Here is a 17,392-nt window from a genome sequence, read left to right on the forward strand (position 1 = left end):
CAATGATAGAGAAAGAGGGGAAGAAAAATATTGAGATTTGCATCAACGAACAGGTAAATTACAATGTATATTTATGTCCTTTTTTTTCTTTTGCTTATATTCACAACATATTTGAGATGTTTCTACTCACAATCAATGCATACAAGACGCAACCAAAATCTTAGTGAAACTTTGGGAAGAGTGTAAGTTTGATGATACTAGTTCTAGATTTTATACGCACCAAATAACTCTGCAACCATTAAAAGCATCAAGAAAATCTAGGTAATAACCATACCTAGAATAAGAGTAGACAATTGAGCTTCATAAGTCCATAAAAAAATTAAGCACCATTTATGCACAACAATGCTTTTCTAATTCTGCAAAGACATGGGTCACCACAACCAATAGGACTACAATATTGCTAGTTTTATGCTCTACAGCATGAACATATATCAGGGAGCTCTGCTGTTAGGCTCCATGATCATTTCCTCACTTGAAAATTCTAGAAAACAAGATCTCTACTAGCCTTACTACTGTAGCATATTAACCACTGTTTGAAGTGTAAAAGAGAGAATGCATGTTGACCTTACATCAGGCCACATCTTAGCAAGTAAAAAATCCATCAGCAGCAACAACAGCATGATGGAGTTATATTATAGATCATTCCAAGTGAAACCTGAAGGGATTCTCCTCCAGCACCACTTGCTCATTTTGCGTGCTACTTTAACCAGAAGAACTTGCACACTGTCATTGGCATTCATACTTCTATCTGAAGGAGCCTGCAATGACAAACTCCTTACTGCCAAATACTTGCCTGTCACTCAACAAAGGAAAAAAACATAATTAGCATGTGAAACTGCAATAGGTATCAATACAATAACCAAATGCTATCCCACTAGAAAATACTAGTCGAAAGCAGAAGAAGAAAGAGGCTAAGTGGGCATCTGAGTAAGGTTCTAACTTCTAACAGGAAAAAGATGTATCTACTATTCATTTATGCTTAACATCGAAAATAAGGAACCTTATATGAGACCGACTATTTCTGATTGTCACCATCGTCTAAACCGCTTTGGACCAAAGGCTGAGGTTTTGTATCTAGTAGGACTTTGAGAAGAACATATATCAGGCACAAATGCAGCGGTTTCAGATGCAGGATAATGTAAGTTCCTTTGCCAGTGGAGCCCTGAAGCTGTTGGTGGTGAAGGGATTTCTGGCACTGTCCATGGAATATCAGGCACCTGGCCCAAGTATTCATCAGTATCCAACTCTTCATCAGCAGAACCATAAGGTGGAGAGTCTCCTATGCTTCCAAGTTTACCACTCTCAGCCTATCAAACACAGATTAAATCAGCAAGCGGAGTAATTTAAATGAAAAGAATTTCTACGAGTATGTTACAACTCCTGATTTTTTATGAATGGGGTACGTTATACATCTCTAGAAGACCAGTAAAATAGAAAGATTTTAAGAACTTTAAAGACTATGAGTTACAGGTACGAAATTGCAAAACTGGCTGCTCTCTAAAGGGAAATGGTATTCTTCAATCAACTTCACATCTCGACAGCAAACGGTATGCAAGGAGTTGGTGTGAAGTCTAAGAGGAAATGTGCATAGTAAGGGGCTAAACTTAAGGGTGTGTAATGAATGCTTATTGTTGAGATGAGCTCTAAAATCCAGACATACAATATGCTCTTTTTAATTATGTCCATGCAATAAGGTATATATGTTGAGGGCTGACCTTAGATGAACCATGTTCAGTAAAACCAATACTGTGGTTATATTCACTGAATCCAAAGAACTCGTCGAGCGGCCAATCTCGCATATTCCCAATCATAGTGGTACCTGAGAATGACACTCTATTTGCTAGAAATCCATCTGTGCCTAGTTGGCTGGAAAATGGTGCATTAGGTTTATCCGACAATGACATAGAAGGGCTTCTTTTTGGCGACGATTTAGATGGCGCTGCTTCAGTTCTGTCTGCTGCATTCAACTGCTCATCAGCAATAGGTGAAGCTGGCTCTGTAGGATCAAGGCCAACTTGAACCCCTGTTAATAGAAACCTTCGGTGGAGAGAAACATGAGAATTTGCTGTATGTACTGAAACGTCACAATTCCTACATAACAAGGCACGATCTTCCAAACAGAAGAAATAGCCAGAGGCTTCCTGAAGCAGAAGAAATATATTTACCAAGAGAGAACATGTCAGACAAGTAAAATACATCTTGTACAAATCTGAATGTATATGATAGTGTAGAAATGTAAGATGGATTCTGAATTTCTCCAAATGTACCTACTCCAAGATCAATATTTGCTAGCTTTTTATTGAATGATTCACACGGTATAGTATGAGTTAGTTTATGAGGCAAGCCAATCTAGTTTATCTCCTTGAAAATTGAAATAGAAACAAATAAAGTCCCCTTTCTAGAATGTGCATTTTTCTTTTCATCAATCTCTAATTGCATTTATATTTTGATTCACACCCACAAGCAGAAAACTGTGAGAATAATGTAGAACTTATGTGAGCTTCTAAACTATTTAGCAATAAACCCTTGTGATGAACAAACCAAAACAGGAGGAGAATCATGGACTAGTTCGTATCTTCTAGTCTTAGGGATCTGCAGAATATATGTACCAGTATTTCCAAATTATGACACAATATATAAAATCTTATGCTCAGGATGGTAAAAAGATAAATTGATCACAATGCTCACCTTAATAGTTAATACAGATCAACAGTACAAAAATTTGCACTATTATGTATATGTAAATGTTCCCTAATAAATCTTCAATATCGTGAATGGTGAAAATCTAGAAGAGAGATCGATATAAGGTATGTCTATGTTGCCTATAAATATTAAGTACTTAGTAAAATATGTTAGATTTTAGTATAGACAAATGTGTACAAAATATTAGAAGTATTTATATATATATGTATATGAGTATATATACAAGTGTTGGTAAGATTTGATTTAAAAATTTATAAATTTTAAGTCATACTATTCAAAGTGTGTTCAAACGCACCGTAGAAGTAGTTTGAAGTTACTAAGACATGTTCTCGGTCGTTCAAATACACCTTGGAAAACGTTCGAAAACCGTTTGAAGATATAAAGGCATGGCTTTGGCCATTCAAAGACATTCTAGTTGTCGTTCGAAGATACAAAAACTCAAGTCAGGTCGTTCGAACAATGGCGATTTTGCATTCGAACGAGACCGCGAATCTTGCAAAATCTGAAAATCCATGAGACCTCATTTGACTAGAATTTGATCTTATCTTTATAAATTATATAAAGATTAGGATGCTCTAATCCTAGTGGCCATCAATTATTATTTTGAGAAGACGTTTTTCAAGAAACATTGTTTTTCACCAACGGAGGCTCTATTCATCTTCTATGCATAAAAGGATTCGTCTTAAGAGTTGACATGATGGAAGATCAATCTTGAAGATTATTAAGGTCGGAAATTAATCACAATAAGCAATGGATTGCAAATCAATCACAGAAAGTAGTGAATCGCGAGGTCTAGTGATTAAAACTGTGTCAGATAAAGTTGTGGAAATTGATAAATTGTAAGTCAGTCTTATAAACAACTATGCTTTATTAATAATTAGTTTTATCCTATTTTAGATTTGTGGTTTTTTTAACTGTTTGAAGTTTTTCACGTAAAAATCTTAGTGCTCATCTTTGCTTGATTCATTAATTATTATTTTGCATTTTATTTACTTAGGTAGTATATCCGATTTGTGCAGGTAATGGTAAGTTTTGAAACATCAAGTTCAAAAAAGATAAAATTTCTTGGAGGCATTTTTGTATATCACCACTTAATACTTTTTGAGATAAATAGGATCCTATGATACCAATTAATCTAGTCTTAGTCGTGTCAGGATTAGATCCTAATTCTCGTTTTAAAATAAAATTTTGCTTCTCCCTCTTGATCCTAGTGTTCCACCTCCTCCTCTGTTAAATATAAACCAATATGTGCCACTCCAAGTCAAAAAGAATCGAATTCTCTAAGAAAACAATGCTACTGCTCAAATCATTAAGAGCCAATAAAGGCAATGGCAAACCGTTAGTGATCACGAGTGATTTTCTCTTTAAAAAGACTAACTTCAAATCAAAGTTAGATAATGGAAAACATAAGGAATAAAAAAAGAGAATTTTACAAATCACGTCCTACATGTTATTTATTTTGTGATTCACAACCAATCTTTAAGATTTTTGAAACCCGACCCCTACTTTTTTCTTATAATTCTCATTTAACATCCTTCGTTTATTTAAATGATACCAAAAAAAAATATTTCGTTATAATATATAAAATAATTTTAAATATTTAAATGACTCTTGTCTTCTTATAGAAGTGGCAGAGAAGAAGAAAAATAGTTATGAGGATATTTTAGTAATTTAATCGATATTAATTAGTCAAAATAACGTCAAGAAGGAGTTAAACTAGAATTATAGAAAAAATAAAGGGTCAAAATATAAAATTATCAAAGACGGGTATAAATCAGTAAAATATAAGGTGTGATTTTGTAAGATACCAAAAATAAAATAAAAATCAATCAATCCCCAAATTATTTGAATTGGTTGAAGAACACATGTTTCATGAAAAATATAAATGGACAAGGAGTTGATACCTGGCAGATGTCGCACTTAGGAACCATCGGCGCCGCCGCGCCGCCGCCGGAGGAGAGGAGCGGTACCCTCTGGTGCTTCCCGGCGAGCTTGTTGGCCGCGTGCACCTTCTCATCGCACGCCCAGCAAAGCGCCGCCTCGTCGGCGCAGCATAGCACCTTCGCCTCCGCCGCCTCGCACGCGCTACACTGTATCCTCATCTCCCTACCGAATCGGATCAAAGATCTATCTCCTTCTCCTCCACCTCAAAGGATCGTGGATACAATCCCTAATTTCGCCTTCGCGTTCGTTCCCCTTTCTTCTTCACCCTGGGGTTTTAGAGCGGACAGGAGTGATGGTGAATGGATCTGAAGGAGCTGTCATTCATAAGTTCGAGAGGTTGGGGGAGAACAACCGAATATAATAACGCGGGAACAGCCGACGGAAGATACTACCAACCATCTTAACGGACACGTGGCAGTTCTGCCGATGATGCAACTTCTTCTATCTCCTGCGTCATGGATTATATACACACACACACACACACATGGAGTTCCTATCTAAAATTAAAATTGTATAAAAATTAAATCTCTATTAATTCTCGTAAAGCAGACAAATTGGGGTTGAAAAAACCGACAGGTGGCAAATCTTTTGATCCTGTCAACTTTATATTAGAGTTAATTAGAACGAAACTAAGAACAAGATGATATAAAAGATGAAGCTCATTTGAGTTTTGTATTAATTTAAGCTATTTGCTCGTTAACCTATACAGTTTTTAAGAACTCACGCTTTAGTTTAGTGTGATCTTTTTTACTGAGAAAAAGGAACAATATATTTGTTCATATATAGTGGACCCTCTTCTTGCACGTCAAGATGACATGGATTTCGTAATCTCGATACAGCTACAGAAGCCTAAACAAGGTGCTGCGGGCCCAAGGAAAGGAACCAGTTATAGGATGACAACTAAGTTAGGAAATAATCTATGGTGTTGCGCCGACCGCAGCTTTGAGATATTGTGGACCGCTGGGTAGTGAGCTCGCAACGTGGCATCTTTCTGGCGACATAATAGATTCTGGCGTCTGCGTGGAACTTTGGAAGATATCCGCTCGAGATTATCCGGTTGCTCCCTTGTCCAATATCCGGTCAGGCGTGTCTATTCTTGGAAACTTGTGAGAGGTTGGTTGGTTATATGCAAGTTGGCAACTAGCATAGTTTTGCATACTATGACGAGGACTTGGGCATGCACATATTCTTTTTATAACGAAGAAATATTCTTATCCAGCTTAAATATATAGTTACTTCTGTAACTAAATTGACTTATTGACATATTTCAAAAAAAAGAGAATATATTTAATAAATTCAAAAATATAATAATTGCTTCTAAAATTATTTGCTCTTTTAAAAATATTATTCGGTTAATTAAATTTAACTATTCATAATTAAAACTTATATTTGAAAAATATTAATTTTTTATTGTACAAATTATTTATAATAATTTAAAAGTTATCTGATGTTACCTAATATCATAATTCAAAGAAAATATTTCTTTTTAGACAAGATAAAGACCATCTAAAAATATCTTACACTAAATTTTAAGAAAGAAGAGTATGTTAGTTATTTATATGTATATATTAACTTTAACAATAATTGATTATAAATATGTTTTAAAAAATTAATTATAATGACAATTGTAATATATCTACCAACACTCAAGTGTTGCTAGGTCCCTGAAATGAGATTGGTAGTTGTTCTTGAATCAAAAAATGTGACTGCCCTTAAAACGCTTGAACATAAATGAAAGGTTATTACTCAGTTACTCAGTATGGATTATTCATTTTAGTCCCTTTCAAAGTTCAATATTAGTTCGAGCATGTATTGCTGGGCCGGGCCCCCTGCTGCTTAGCTTTCATCTCACTGACTTCAGTTCAAAAATGACGCTATAAAAAAGAGATTGCCGCCGTTCTGGCTTTCTTCTTCTCTTCCTTGCCCCCGCGAAACCCCCCAAAGGAGGCGACGCCATTCTTCTACGATTCTTCTACAAGAGATCTCACTACTCCCTGGATTCTTATTCTCTACCATTGTTGTACGCCGCAAGCTTCAGATTTAAAATCTCCGATCTCTTCATCGTCTTCTCACGGTACTACTCTGATCCGATCATCTTTTAGACTCTCTGATGCGAACTTTTCTTTCGATCCGTGTAATGTTAGATTCTTTATCAGATCTGCACGAAGTAAGCGAATTTCCAGCTCGTTGTGTGCCTTTATCAAGATTTTGTTAAATGTAAACCATTATAGGGTTTCTGCGTTCAAATTTCGCGACATATATTTAATTTAGTTATTTTTTTGGAATTTTATTTACTTTTCACGTTGATTTGTTCGTATAGTCTATGCTAGATGAGCAGGAATTGGCCCTAAAATTTGGTATAACACCCCTGAGGTGATGGGATGGATCTACTTGCCTCTATTCTTAGTCCCCTAAGACTATATGTATTTCGTGGATACATGTTCTACCTATGAGACTTCACAGATTTCTGAGTGATTTGTGCAATTCCTGACAAATTTGTGAATTTGATCCGAGAATTTCTTTAGACCGATGAACCAAGAAATCTAGTATTAGTGATGGTAACCTTAACCTCCTTTCATGTAGACCACTTTCAAGTATTCATCTTGATTCTTGAGCAAGCAAAATAATTGGTTTATCTTTTTTTTTTTCTAGTTATTTTAATATGATTTGCAATGCTAGTAATAGTGGACAATGGGTAACATTGAAATTGAGTATTCATCTGGTCCTATAGTCACCGCCTCTCATTCCATGGATATTAATTATTTTCAGTATGACTATGATCCCTCCATTTTGTTATTGAATTCCTGCAGTTAAAATCTCTTTCTAAGTGCCATGGAAGTAAAAATTTCAAGGTGAGATGAGGTGCAACGCTTGCTGGAGGGAGTTGGAAGGGCAAGCCATAACAACTACATGTGGCCATCTCTTATGTATGCAAATATTTATCATTTTCCCTTCACCTCGATCAAAATAACATTTTATATATGCCACTAGACTGAGAAATGTAGAATCTAGACATGCTATACTTTTGAAGAGAAGAAATCTTAGAAATGAACTGTAACTGTTATTTAATATCGTTAACGTATTGAATAGGTCCTGAAGATGCTAACAAGATACTCAACAATGATGCTGTTTGTCCAATTTGTGACCAGGTCCTCTCAAAAAGGTAAGTCTTTCTTCCTCTAAGCCAGGATCCTCTTGTATCTACTAATCTTCTCCATTGTGATAACAACTTAACATAGCATTCTTCTAGTAAATACTGTTGCCTTGTTGATGTTATGTCCTTAGTTAGCTGTACCTTTTTTAGAAACAAAATCAAGGAACAACTTATTGCTTCTGGTGAACATACTTTCTCTTTTCTATAATTCTATTGGTTACTTCTGGTGAACATACTCTCTTTTGATTTTTTCAGTCTCATGAGACCTGTGGATATAAATCCTGGCGATGAATGGATAAATGTAAGATATATAGTACTGTTTTCCTTATATACACAATTTGTTTTCCAGTACTCATATTTTGTAAATGGATCTTTCTGTTTCAGATGTCTATGGCTGGAATTTCTCCGCAAATACGTATCCTTGAATCATATGTTTGCGATGATTCATTCAAATATCTTTAAGAAGTTCATCTGAAAAAAGGCAAAATTTCTTTTATAAGTTGGTAATTTGTAATTGAAGGTCTCCTTAAGCTAATTCTTGTGTTATCAGTTAAAGACAAATAGGATCTGAAAAAAATTGGAGCTACATGTTATGCAATCATGCAAGCATTGCCTGACAGCAATTAAAAAAATAGATAAAGAATTAAGAAGTCAAAGATTTACGAAGAGTTTCTCTTGTCCTTTTTCTTTCTTTGACCCGATAAAAATCAGTTATGAAGAGTGCATACAGAAGCGTGATGTTCTATATTGGACAAAAAGAACTAGAGATGCAATACAAGATGAACAAGATTGTTGGGCAATGCAGGCAGAAATGCGAGGTTATGCAGGCCAAGTTTACAGAGAAGCTGGAGGAGGTGCACACTGCCTACCAGAAAATGGCCAAAAGGTGCCAGATGATGGAACAGGAATTGGAAAGCTTGACAAAAGATAAGCAAGAGTTACAAGAAAAATATGCTGAAAAATCTAGGTTGTACCTTTAAAATCCTCAGAATTAATTTCACTGTCGGATTTCCGTCTTATCCTGATATTACAATTGAATCTAGTCCTGATAGATTTTGTTCTGAAAACAAACCAGGCAAAAAAGAAAGCTTGATGAGATGTATGATCAGTTAAGAAGCGAGTATGATTCCGTGAAACGTTCAGCAATCCAACCTGTAAATAACTTCTTCGCAAGATCTGAGCCAGATTTGTTTTCAGGCATGGCTAACATGATGGAGGGGAGAGACCCCATCAGACAGGGTAATCTCAAAGCTTATCATCCCGAGAAAAATTATCAATCTAATTAGCTCACTTTATTGATATAAATAGTCAATCTACTCTTAAAATTTTGAAATTGATTTTAATATTTGGTTTTCACCTAGAAATTAGAATTCCATCTTTGCTTTTATTTCACTCAGACAGCTATATGAAGATTTGCTTAAACTCTCCACAAATACAGCTGATTTACTTGTTGCAGATCGATCGGTTCTTTCTCCTGAAACTCCAGGGCGGAGAGAAGAGGTGTGGCCTTCAGCAGCAAGGCAGAAGAATTCCAGCTCAGGTGCTTTCGAACTTTCTGGAGGTTCTCCAGCCCATACTGCAGCAGCTCCTGTTGATGGTGGAACCAGACGACCAGCACGCACCAGCTTTGGAGCTGGTGTGAGCAATCCTGCAGCGGCGTTGCGGAATCTCATAATCTCACCCATGAAGCGTCCTCAGCTATCACGTAGCCGACCTCACATGTTCACGTAAAGACTCTTCCCTCCCTGATAATATGTATATAGACACACACATTAGCTATTTCAAAAATACTTCAATACACAATTGCCTCAGTAGGTCAAGGAAAATATAGTCAAATAGATATTTTGATACAAAATATATCAGTAGGAATGCCATCTGTTGGTTAATATCTTTTATTTTAGTTGATCAATTTGTTGTTGCTTCCCATTTGAATACTTCTGGGTTAAAATATAGCTAATTGATTAACCTGATGTTTCAGGTTGTAGGATGGGAGAATAGCAGGGAATGATGCTTTCCAGTCAAATGCTGTAAGCAGTTTGTTCTACTCTGCTGTCTCCCTCTACTGTAGTAGTTGAATCTTATATTAGATGTTATTGCGAAGTCATGCAAAATATAGTACTTTTTTGAAGGTCAAAAGGAGGAGACAAGAGCTGGTTCTTTTTTCTTTATAGAAGGAAAACTTAGTTGATTACAGATTGGTGGGTGAATACAAATAGTTTAGTTGTGTAAATTTCCCTCGAGTAAGAATTATTTGCTGGGGCCCATATTGCTGACCTCCCAGAGGTAAGTGGGCTCAGTTAAAGAGCCGTATGTGAATGATGAGAGGATTTAGTGTTTGCATTTGGGCTCTCAGATTTGAGGGGAAGGAGAAACAGAGTGAGTAAAAAGCACCAGAAGCATGAGAATTTATAAGCACGTGATCTGGTCAAACTCTGAGTTGAATTTAAGTCTAAATTAGTCCAGGTCAAGAACTAATCATCAAAAATATAAATCCAGAGAGATTAAATCATCCGAAATATATAAAATCAGTAACGTCATAATCCTCAATTCTCCTTTCAGATATCTAAAAAAGAAAAACCTAACCCCCTGTAATCGTGAGATCACAATTCTCCGGCAATAAAGGAGCAGGCCAAACTTTACCACCAGAAATAACGTATCATTTAGCGGGCCTTAAAAGTAAAGTTAGGATGCATCAGCCAGAGAGTAATGACGATGCACATGAATTATCCCATACAGCTATACTCATGATGCATGTGAAGTATCCAGCTTAGCAGCACGACATGTCTTCTTTACGCCACGAAAGTCACGTTGCTCCACGTAAGGGAGATCAGTCTCTGGCACATACAAACAATGTGACCTGAGAACAGAGAATTCAGTCGGCATGTGTAAGGAGCATCATCGCAAGAGTAGGCTCGTTTCAGTATATATATATAGAGAGAGAGAGAGATAGATAGAAAGAGAACCGTTGTCAAGATTTAGTGGACTGGATCCATGTGAAGTGTAGCGTAATCGGTACGGTGACTGGCTCCATGTAAAGTTAACTTACTTGCATGACCCCAAGAAAAGTCGGTGACGGTGGACTTCTAATATTAATACCACTAGGCATCTGAAAGCTGCGTGTGCTCCACGAAAATAATAGGCTTACCACTGAAAAAGAGAAAAGAATGTGATGCATAAAAAGAAAAATAGAAATTTGGAATTAATGCTTAATGTCCAGTTTATGTTAACACCTACTGTAACTTGATCCAGAATACAATGATCTTAACGAAAATGGTACCTGATCCTTCCTCTTCATCAAGAAGGCTCTGTAGCATTTTGTGTCCTTTGCTCAGAGGTCATTAAATACGAACTCAAAAAATGTGGAGAGAGAAATATAAAATATTATCTCAGGAACAAGATCCAAGAAGTGAGGCAGATGAACAGAAGAGCAAGGATACAAAGAAGACAAAACTAGTTTGTAGCAACTCTTTACATGTAAATGAAAATGACATGAAAAAAAAAAGACCTCTGAAATGTTTCTTAGCTTCTTGTAGCTTTGAAAAATGGTTGAATGTTTCCTGTCCAGGTGACTGTAAGGAAGAGCGGACTAAGAAAGAAAGCAATTAGTCTAAGCTCCCCAAAAAAAAAACAAAAAGAGAATAAAAGAGCTTGAAAAGAGTTGCACAATATATTAGACAAATTAACAACCTGGTAAGACAGGATTATCTATCAATGACAATTAGCTGCAGAAAAAAGAACTTGATTCAACAACAGCAGCCAAAGAACGGAATAGACCAAACTCGGCCCCACCCTAAGCTGATATGTCACCTGTGCATAAGGATGGTTTATTTTACCATTACAAATAGTCAAAATAAAGCAAAATGCTTGTGCTCTAGCTACCTAGCAGGCAACAAATAGAAAAACTTCCCTGAAGAGTTGAAGCATAAATGCGTTATATATCCCTGAATGGCCTTCATTAGTCAAAGAAGAAAAAGGAAAAAGACAAAAGAAAAACAATGTACATTATTATATCGAGGTAACTAATACCAGGAGAATTTTACTTAGCTAGATGTCACAAGAATGCAGCACAAGAAGGTTCATTTAATGTCTGTAAAAATGGAAATGTAGAAGGACATGAAATCCACCTGCAAAAATCTGATATAAGAGATTTGCATTCTTTACCTTGTAACCCTGTAATGCCAGTTCCCCCACAAGCCCAATAAGCACTGGTAAGAACCTGGTACATAGTGTTGACATGCAATAAGATCAACATGAATTTAGCTACATGGTAAGAACCTGATTGACATTAAATATATTACAGACCTTTGCACATAGTGTTGTATCCTAATTTAATCAACAGGTAACAACTGGAAATGCTTTATCGATTGCTGCAGGTGAAGTAACAAATTTCTCATTACTAGTATCCAAGTTGATCTAATCAATTCATAATTTAGACTCCAATTTTTTTAGAGTACAGATTTCTCTTCCAAAACACAAACACAACGCACTATGTTTATGTGCACACAAAATAGCATGCATAACACAATGTACACAAAGACCAAAAGCATGAACACACTTGCTTACAGCTATATTGAACTTGTAAATGCCAGCAAAGAAAACACTACATGGAGTAGATGTACGGAAGTACAACCGCAGAATAGTTTTGAGTTAAAAAATAATAAAATCATTAAGTTCACTTATATCTAAATATAAAGTGGTTCACACCAGAAATTAGATGCATTTTACTAGTATTCAACAAACATAAAAACCTATACAGCGTGTCTAATGAATGAGGCACCTGTGAGGCCTGAAGAGGGAAAGATGTAACTTATCTGTCCATTGCTTGAGAGGTTGTTCTGAAACATGCAAGACCATACTACATAGCAAAAGTTAGAGAATAAAAACTAATAAAAATTTCAAGATGAAAATTCTGAGGATAGATGGAAATAGCAATAAGGATATGAATTTCATTGGGTAAATCAATTAAATAGAAATTCAATAGACTACAATTTTTCTCAAATGGACTAGTCTTCCATTTCTAGGCAAACTAAATGCCAATGTACTATAAACTCAAGCAGACAAGACAAGACCACTAAAAGAACGAAACAAGAGGTCATGACAACTTGGGGAATTATCCTCCCAACAGAGGACTTGCCCTTCTACAATGTGATAGTAATAAAATCAATATGATGAATAACCTGACTTATAATAGGGAAAATGCAATGGAAGACAGAGATCAAAGTTCTGCTAGCTATTACAGACTGTAAAGGTTAATAAAGAACTCTAGAAATATTGGTAGCTTCAATCAGCTATCCCACCAGCCGGAACCTTCCTGTTGGGCTCAAAAACATACTTGATCAGTGAGTCTTTGATAGATAGCAACTCTGGGAATTCATTCTTCAACTTTGAAGCATCCATCTCGTTGTTGCTTCGGGCTGCAACAATTACTTTTGCCTGCTCTTCAAGGGTAAAATTGGCCCACTTAAATTTGGGATCAATGTAGCTCTTGTACATCTCCAAGATCTCATTGTGACTGACAACGCCAGGATTAGTGAAGTTCCATATGCCCTTACAATTCCTTTTTGCCATCTCAACTGATATTGGCAGAAGCTCATCCAAGACTGTCATACTGTTTGGAATGTTCACCACTTTATTGTAACGAGATATCTTTGTAATAAAATTGCGTGGATTGTTGAGGTCAGAAGATATAGGCATACGAACTCGTAGAGTGCAGACATTCTCGTACTCTTTCAAAAGCTCTTCAACCTGCATTGTCCATGAAAAGGTGATGAGAGTTATAGAAGATATACAATTTAATGGTAATCACAGATACATTATCAATTCACAGAGCAAATCTAAACATATCAACAGAATTCACAGAGTAAATCTAAACATATCAACAAAAAAACCAGTGTTTACCATAGCCTTGGTCTTCGAGTAGAATGAGCCAGCAAAGTTTGGCTTGTCTTCCTCCTTAAATCCAATGCCTGACCCTTCTGGGTGTCCATCATCATATTCAAAAATGCACCCTGTAGCATAATTCATCATTAATAACCCATGTTCTCTGCAGACGTCTGCTAGATTTAAAGTACCCACAACATTGGTGCGAATAGTGTCTGGCTTGTGAGATTCACACCAGTCAACGTTAGGTCTACCAGTTACACCAGCAGCATTGAAGACATGTGTTGGTTTCACAGTCTGAACATCTAATAAGAGCTGAGAACGCTCTTCGAGACGACCCTTTCCATATTCAAATGGTATATCTTGCTTCTCACATATCTTCCCAAGAAGCCCACCAATCCATCCAGTCCTACCATAAATCAAGAATTTAAGGGAGGGCTTCTGAGAACTGCTCTTTGAAGTAGGAACCACCAACTTCATCTGATTGTTCGTGAACTGATAAACCATGCCCTTGTTCTCTTCAGAGCCCTCAAACTGACCAGGCATCATTAGCATCCTTGGATGAGGCAAAAGTGCACCAGAAACATCGCCCCACCAATTAGGATTACTTGTATACCATTCAATAGTCTTCCTTAGTCCTTCCTCCCATATAGTCCGCTCTGACCACCCAATATTTTTCAGTTTCTGGTCATCTAGGAAGTATCTTTGATCATTGAAGGGCCTGTTGTCAACAAATTTAATAACAGCATCAGGATCGAGCGAGAAAAGCTTACAGATATCCTTTGCCACATCTATCACTCTCCTCTCTTTTTTCGTCCCGATATTGTAAACATGCCCAACTTCTCCACGGTGAAGAACAACCTCAAATGCCTCTGCGACATCCTCACAGTAGAGATAGCTCCTAACATTAGATCCATCTCCATGAATTGGGAGGGGCTGTCCTCTCATGGCCAAGAGGATAAACTTTGGGATAAGCTTCTCAGGGAACTGATTGGGCCCGTACACATTGTTGCCTCGAGTAGTTATAACAGGTAATCCATAGGATCTTCCATATGCCATAACAAGCATCTCTGCCCCAGCTTTGGTAGCAGAATAAGGGTTTGTCGGCAATAGCTGGGAGGCTTCATGATTTCCAACCACAGCATCCTCATCGGTCTCTCCATAAACTTCATCAGTACTAACATGAATGAACCGTCGGATCTGGCCAGTGACTTTGCAGGCCTCAAGGAGGACATGAGTACCATAAATATTATTCTTAGTGAACTCAAATGAGTTGCCAAAAGAATTGTCAACATGTGTCTGGGCTGCAAAGTGCATAATGGTATCAATGGACTCAGTGATCAGGAGGAAGTTGACAAGGTCCGCGCTAGCAATATCTCCCTTGACAAATTTAAAGTTAGGGGATGAACGAGAAGGAAGAAGGTTCTTTAGATTAGAGCAATAGTCAAGCTTGTCGAGAACCACAATCTTGTAATCAGGGTAGTTCCGGACTAGGCGGTTGGCAACATGAGAGGCAATGAAGCCAGCTGCCCCTGTGATCAGGATGTTCTTAGGTTTATATGACGCCATTCTTCTTTATTTTTCAGTACCTGTAAGCCCAAAAATAAAAAATAAAAAAAATCAATAAACGGTTTCACAATGTAGAAAAGCAAGACAATTGAAAATAATAGTATGCCATTTGCAGCAAACAACAAGTAATCAGAACAAATAAGAGAGACCGTGATACACAGAAATCCATAATTAAATAATTCTACAAATTTAGCCGAATCACATTTGTTAGAGCAATCTCTAGATATCAAGATAATAAGTTTCACCTAGAATCCAGTTACTGCTGGCAAAAACATACTGGCCCAAATGCAATGATATATTTAATATTCGTCCGAGGCTAGGAAATAAAAAAATGAAAAAAAAATCATTTAATATTCATTCTTTGAGATCTAATCAGTTACTAGATGCGTTGAAGACATCATTCCTCAGTTCATAATGAAATGGTAAACCTAATTAAGGAGATCTTGTCAGGTACAAGAGAAACGAAAAACATTAAACAAAAAGATATCGCACATCTACGTTACAACTCATTCCAGATCTACCGGAAACTGCTGGCAAACACCAGCGCAATGTAACACTCGGATCAAAATAAACTAGAGATCGGCCTCCGGTTAAAGAACTCCACTAATCTAACAATAAAGATCCAACATCAATGGCGAGAAATCTACCACCTAAAACGCATTAATCACAAGGAAACTCTCGATCCGGCGCCAAGAAAGGTAACGAAGACGAAATTGCTCCAGAGATCAACGATTCCATGCCCTAACCCCCAGCTTCACAAGCGCAAACCGAAAGAAAGATAAAAAAAAAAACTCAAAATCCAGGGAGATTCGGACACGAAAAGGGCACAAATCTCAGATCTGATCCGAATTAGACGAAGTCGACGCAAGAATCGAAGGTCGAATCGAGATCGAATAGATCGGAGAGATTAGAGAGATGAGAGCGCGAGAGAGAGAGACTTACGGATTCGAGTCGGTGATCGCTGAAGAGGTAATGGCGGGAATGGCGAAGTATATATTAGCGCAGCGAGCGATCGAGAGAGAGACACGAGAGGAGAAGGTTCGTTGGCGAAGAGAATTAAATGGACGAGAGCGAAGGAGAGGGGTATGTTTTTTTCTCCCCGCAGGCGAGCGTGTTCGATGGGGTCTGGCTGTGGCCTGTGGGTGGTTCGATTTATATCTACGCTCGTCTTTTTTTCGGGTGTCTTTATTTTATTTTTATTTCCTTCTTTCCTCTGTTCGCGTTTTCCTTTTCGATCGGCCCAGCTGTAAACGCGGTCGCGGTCCGTCGTCCCGATGCGAAGGTCAGGGTCATTTCCCGGATGCCGCACCGCTCTCGGATCGCCTGCATCCCTAGATGCAGGAATCTACTACTCATATATATACTTTTACCCTTGCCCTCATCTACTGTACTAAAAGATAAGTTCTAAAATAAATATCACTCTTTTGTTATTTTTAAAATAAAATTTTTATTATAGTAATAACTATTTTTGTATTCGCTTGTATTCTGTAATAAAAGTATAATAATTATATTTGATGCGTGATATATCGTGAAGAAAAATATTAAAAAAATATTTTATTTTTTTATAAAATTATCATAAATATCTTTTGAGTTAGTGTATAGTATTAAAAAGTAATTTTAATGTATTCTAGAATTTGTGTCATATTCTAAAATAAGAAAAAAATTATTCTTAAAATGTACGAGGCTTAAATTATATATCCTCTTAAATATTTTAAAATGCTCGTTTTATTAGTTAGCCGTTATAACTTTCTATTAAAAATAATGCGTGCGTATTATGCCATCGAGCCGTTATGATTTTCTATTAAAAATAATGCGTGCTTATTATGCCATCAATTTTAAATCATCTAGGAATAATTTACATTTACTGTTAAAAAAATAAGAGTAAAATAGTAATTTAACAATTTTTATTAACAAGGAGATGTACGTATAAATTGGCAAAAGCTTGGGGGTATTAGTGTAAAAGTAAGTAGTCATACTCTTTCCATGGCTAGTTTTCAGCGAATAATAGACTGCCGTGTAAGGAGAGAACGCAGCGCGTTCTATGCACCCGTGGCTAGTCGTAAGATAGTTTCATTGGACTTTTTGCTGACGCGGCAGCGCGATAGTGCCATAGTGGAATCTAATCGGTTAAAGGGTAAGGCT

The 17,392-nt window shown here is 36.8% G+C and overlaps 3 protein-coding genes across 6 annotated transcripts; 1 reads left to right on the forward strand and 2 right to left on the reverse strand.

Annotated features, from left to right (window-relative positions):
- Positions 1-247: 247 nt before the first annotated feature.
- LOC140765784 (B-box zinc finger protein 22) lies at positions 248-4,988 on the reverse strand. The gene is made up of 4 exons (XM_073105016.1): positions 4,608-4,988; positions 1,716-2,141; positions 1,001-1,307; positions 248-793 (listed from the first exon to the last, which is right to left on the reverse strand). The coding sequence occupies exons 1-3, from the start codon at positions 4,803-4,805 to the stop codon at positions 1,029-1,031; spliced, it is 903 nt and encodes a 300-aa protein (XP_072961117.1). The 5' UTR covers positions 4,806-4,988; the 3' UTR covers positions 248-793; positions 1,001-1,028.
- A 1,486-nt stretch (positions 4,989-6,474) lies between these two features.
- Positions 6,475-11,435, forward strand: LOC140764276 (E3 ubiquitin-protein ligase CCNB1IP1 homolog). Of its 4 annotated transcripts, none has more exons than XM_073102751.1 (9): positions 6,475-6,721; positions 7,458-7,574; positions 7,738-7,810; positions 8,057-8,102; positions 8,186-8,216; positions 8,513-8,768; positions 8,877-9,040; positions 9,288-9,528; positions 9,780-11,435. In XM_073102751.1, the coding sequence occupies exons 2-9, from the start codon at positions 7,505-7,507 to the stop codon at positions 9,784-9,786; spliced, it is 888 nt and encodes a 295-aa protein (XP_072958852.1). In that variant the 5' UTR covers positions 6,475-6,721; positions 7,458-7,504; the 3' UTR covers positions 9,787-11,435. The 4 variants fall into 4 exon arrangements, with proteins under 4 accessions (XP_072958852.1, XP_072958853.1, XP_072958850.1 ...); XM_073102749.1 differs by having other exon boundaries at positions 6,522-6,721; positions 9,258-9,528; XM_073102752.1 differs by having other exon boundaries at positions 9,288-11,435.
- Positions 11,436-12,727: 1,292 nt separating this feature from the next.
- On the reverse strand, positions 12,728-16,380 carry LOC140764275 (trifunctional UDP-glucose 4,6-dehydratase/UDP-4-keto-6-deoxy-D-glucose 3,5-epimerase/UDP-4-keto-L-rhamnose-reductase RHM1). Its single transcript, XM_073102748.1, has 3 exons — positions 16,193-16,380; positions 13,700-15,270; positions 12,728-13,546 (listed from the first exon to the last, which is right to left on the reverse strand). Exons 2-3 carry the CDS (start codon positions 15,248-15,250, stop codon positions 13,082-13,084), a joined length of 2,016 nt encoding a protein of 671 aa, XP_072958849.1. The 5' UTR covers positions 15,251-15,270; positions 16,193-16,380; the 3' UTR covers positions 12,728-13,081.
- Positions 16,381-17,392: the final 1,012 nt, after the last annotated feature.

The sequence above is a fragment of the Typha angustifolia genome, chromosome 8, assembly GCF_048772165.1.
Source record: "Typha angustifolia cultivar Huaian chromosome 8, ASM4877216v1, whole genome shotgun sequence".
Lineage (NCBI taxonomy): Eukaryota > Viridiplantae > Streptophyta > Magnoliopsida > Poales > Typhaceae > Typha > Typha angustifolia.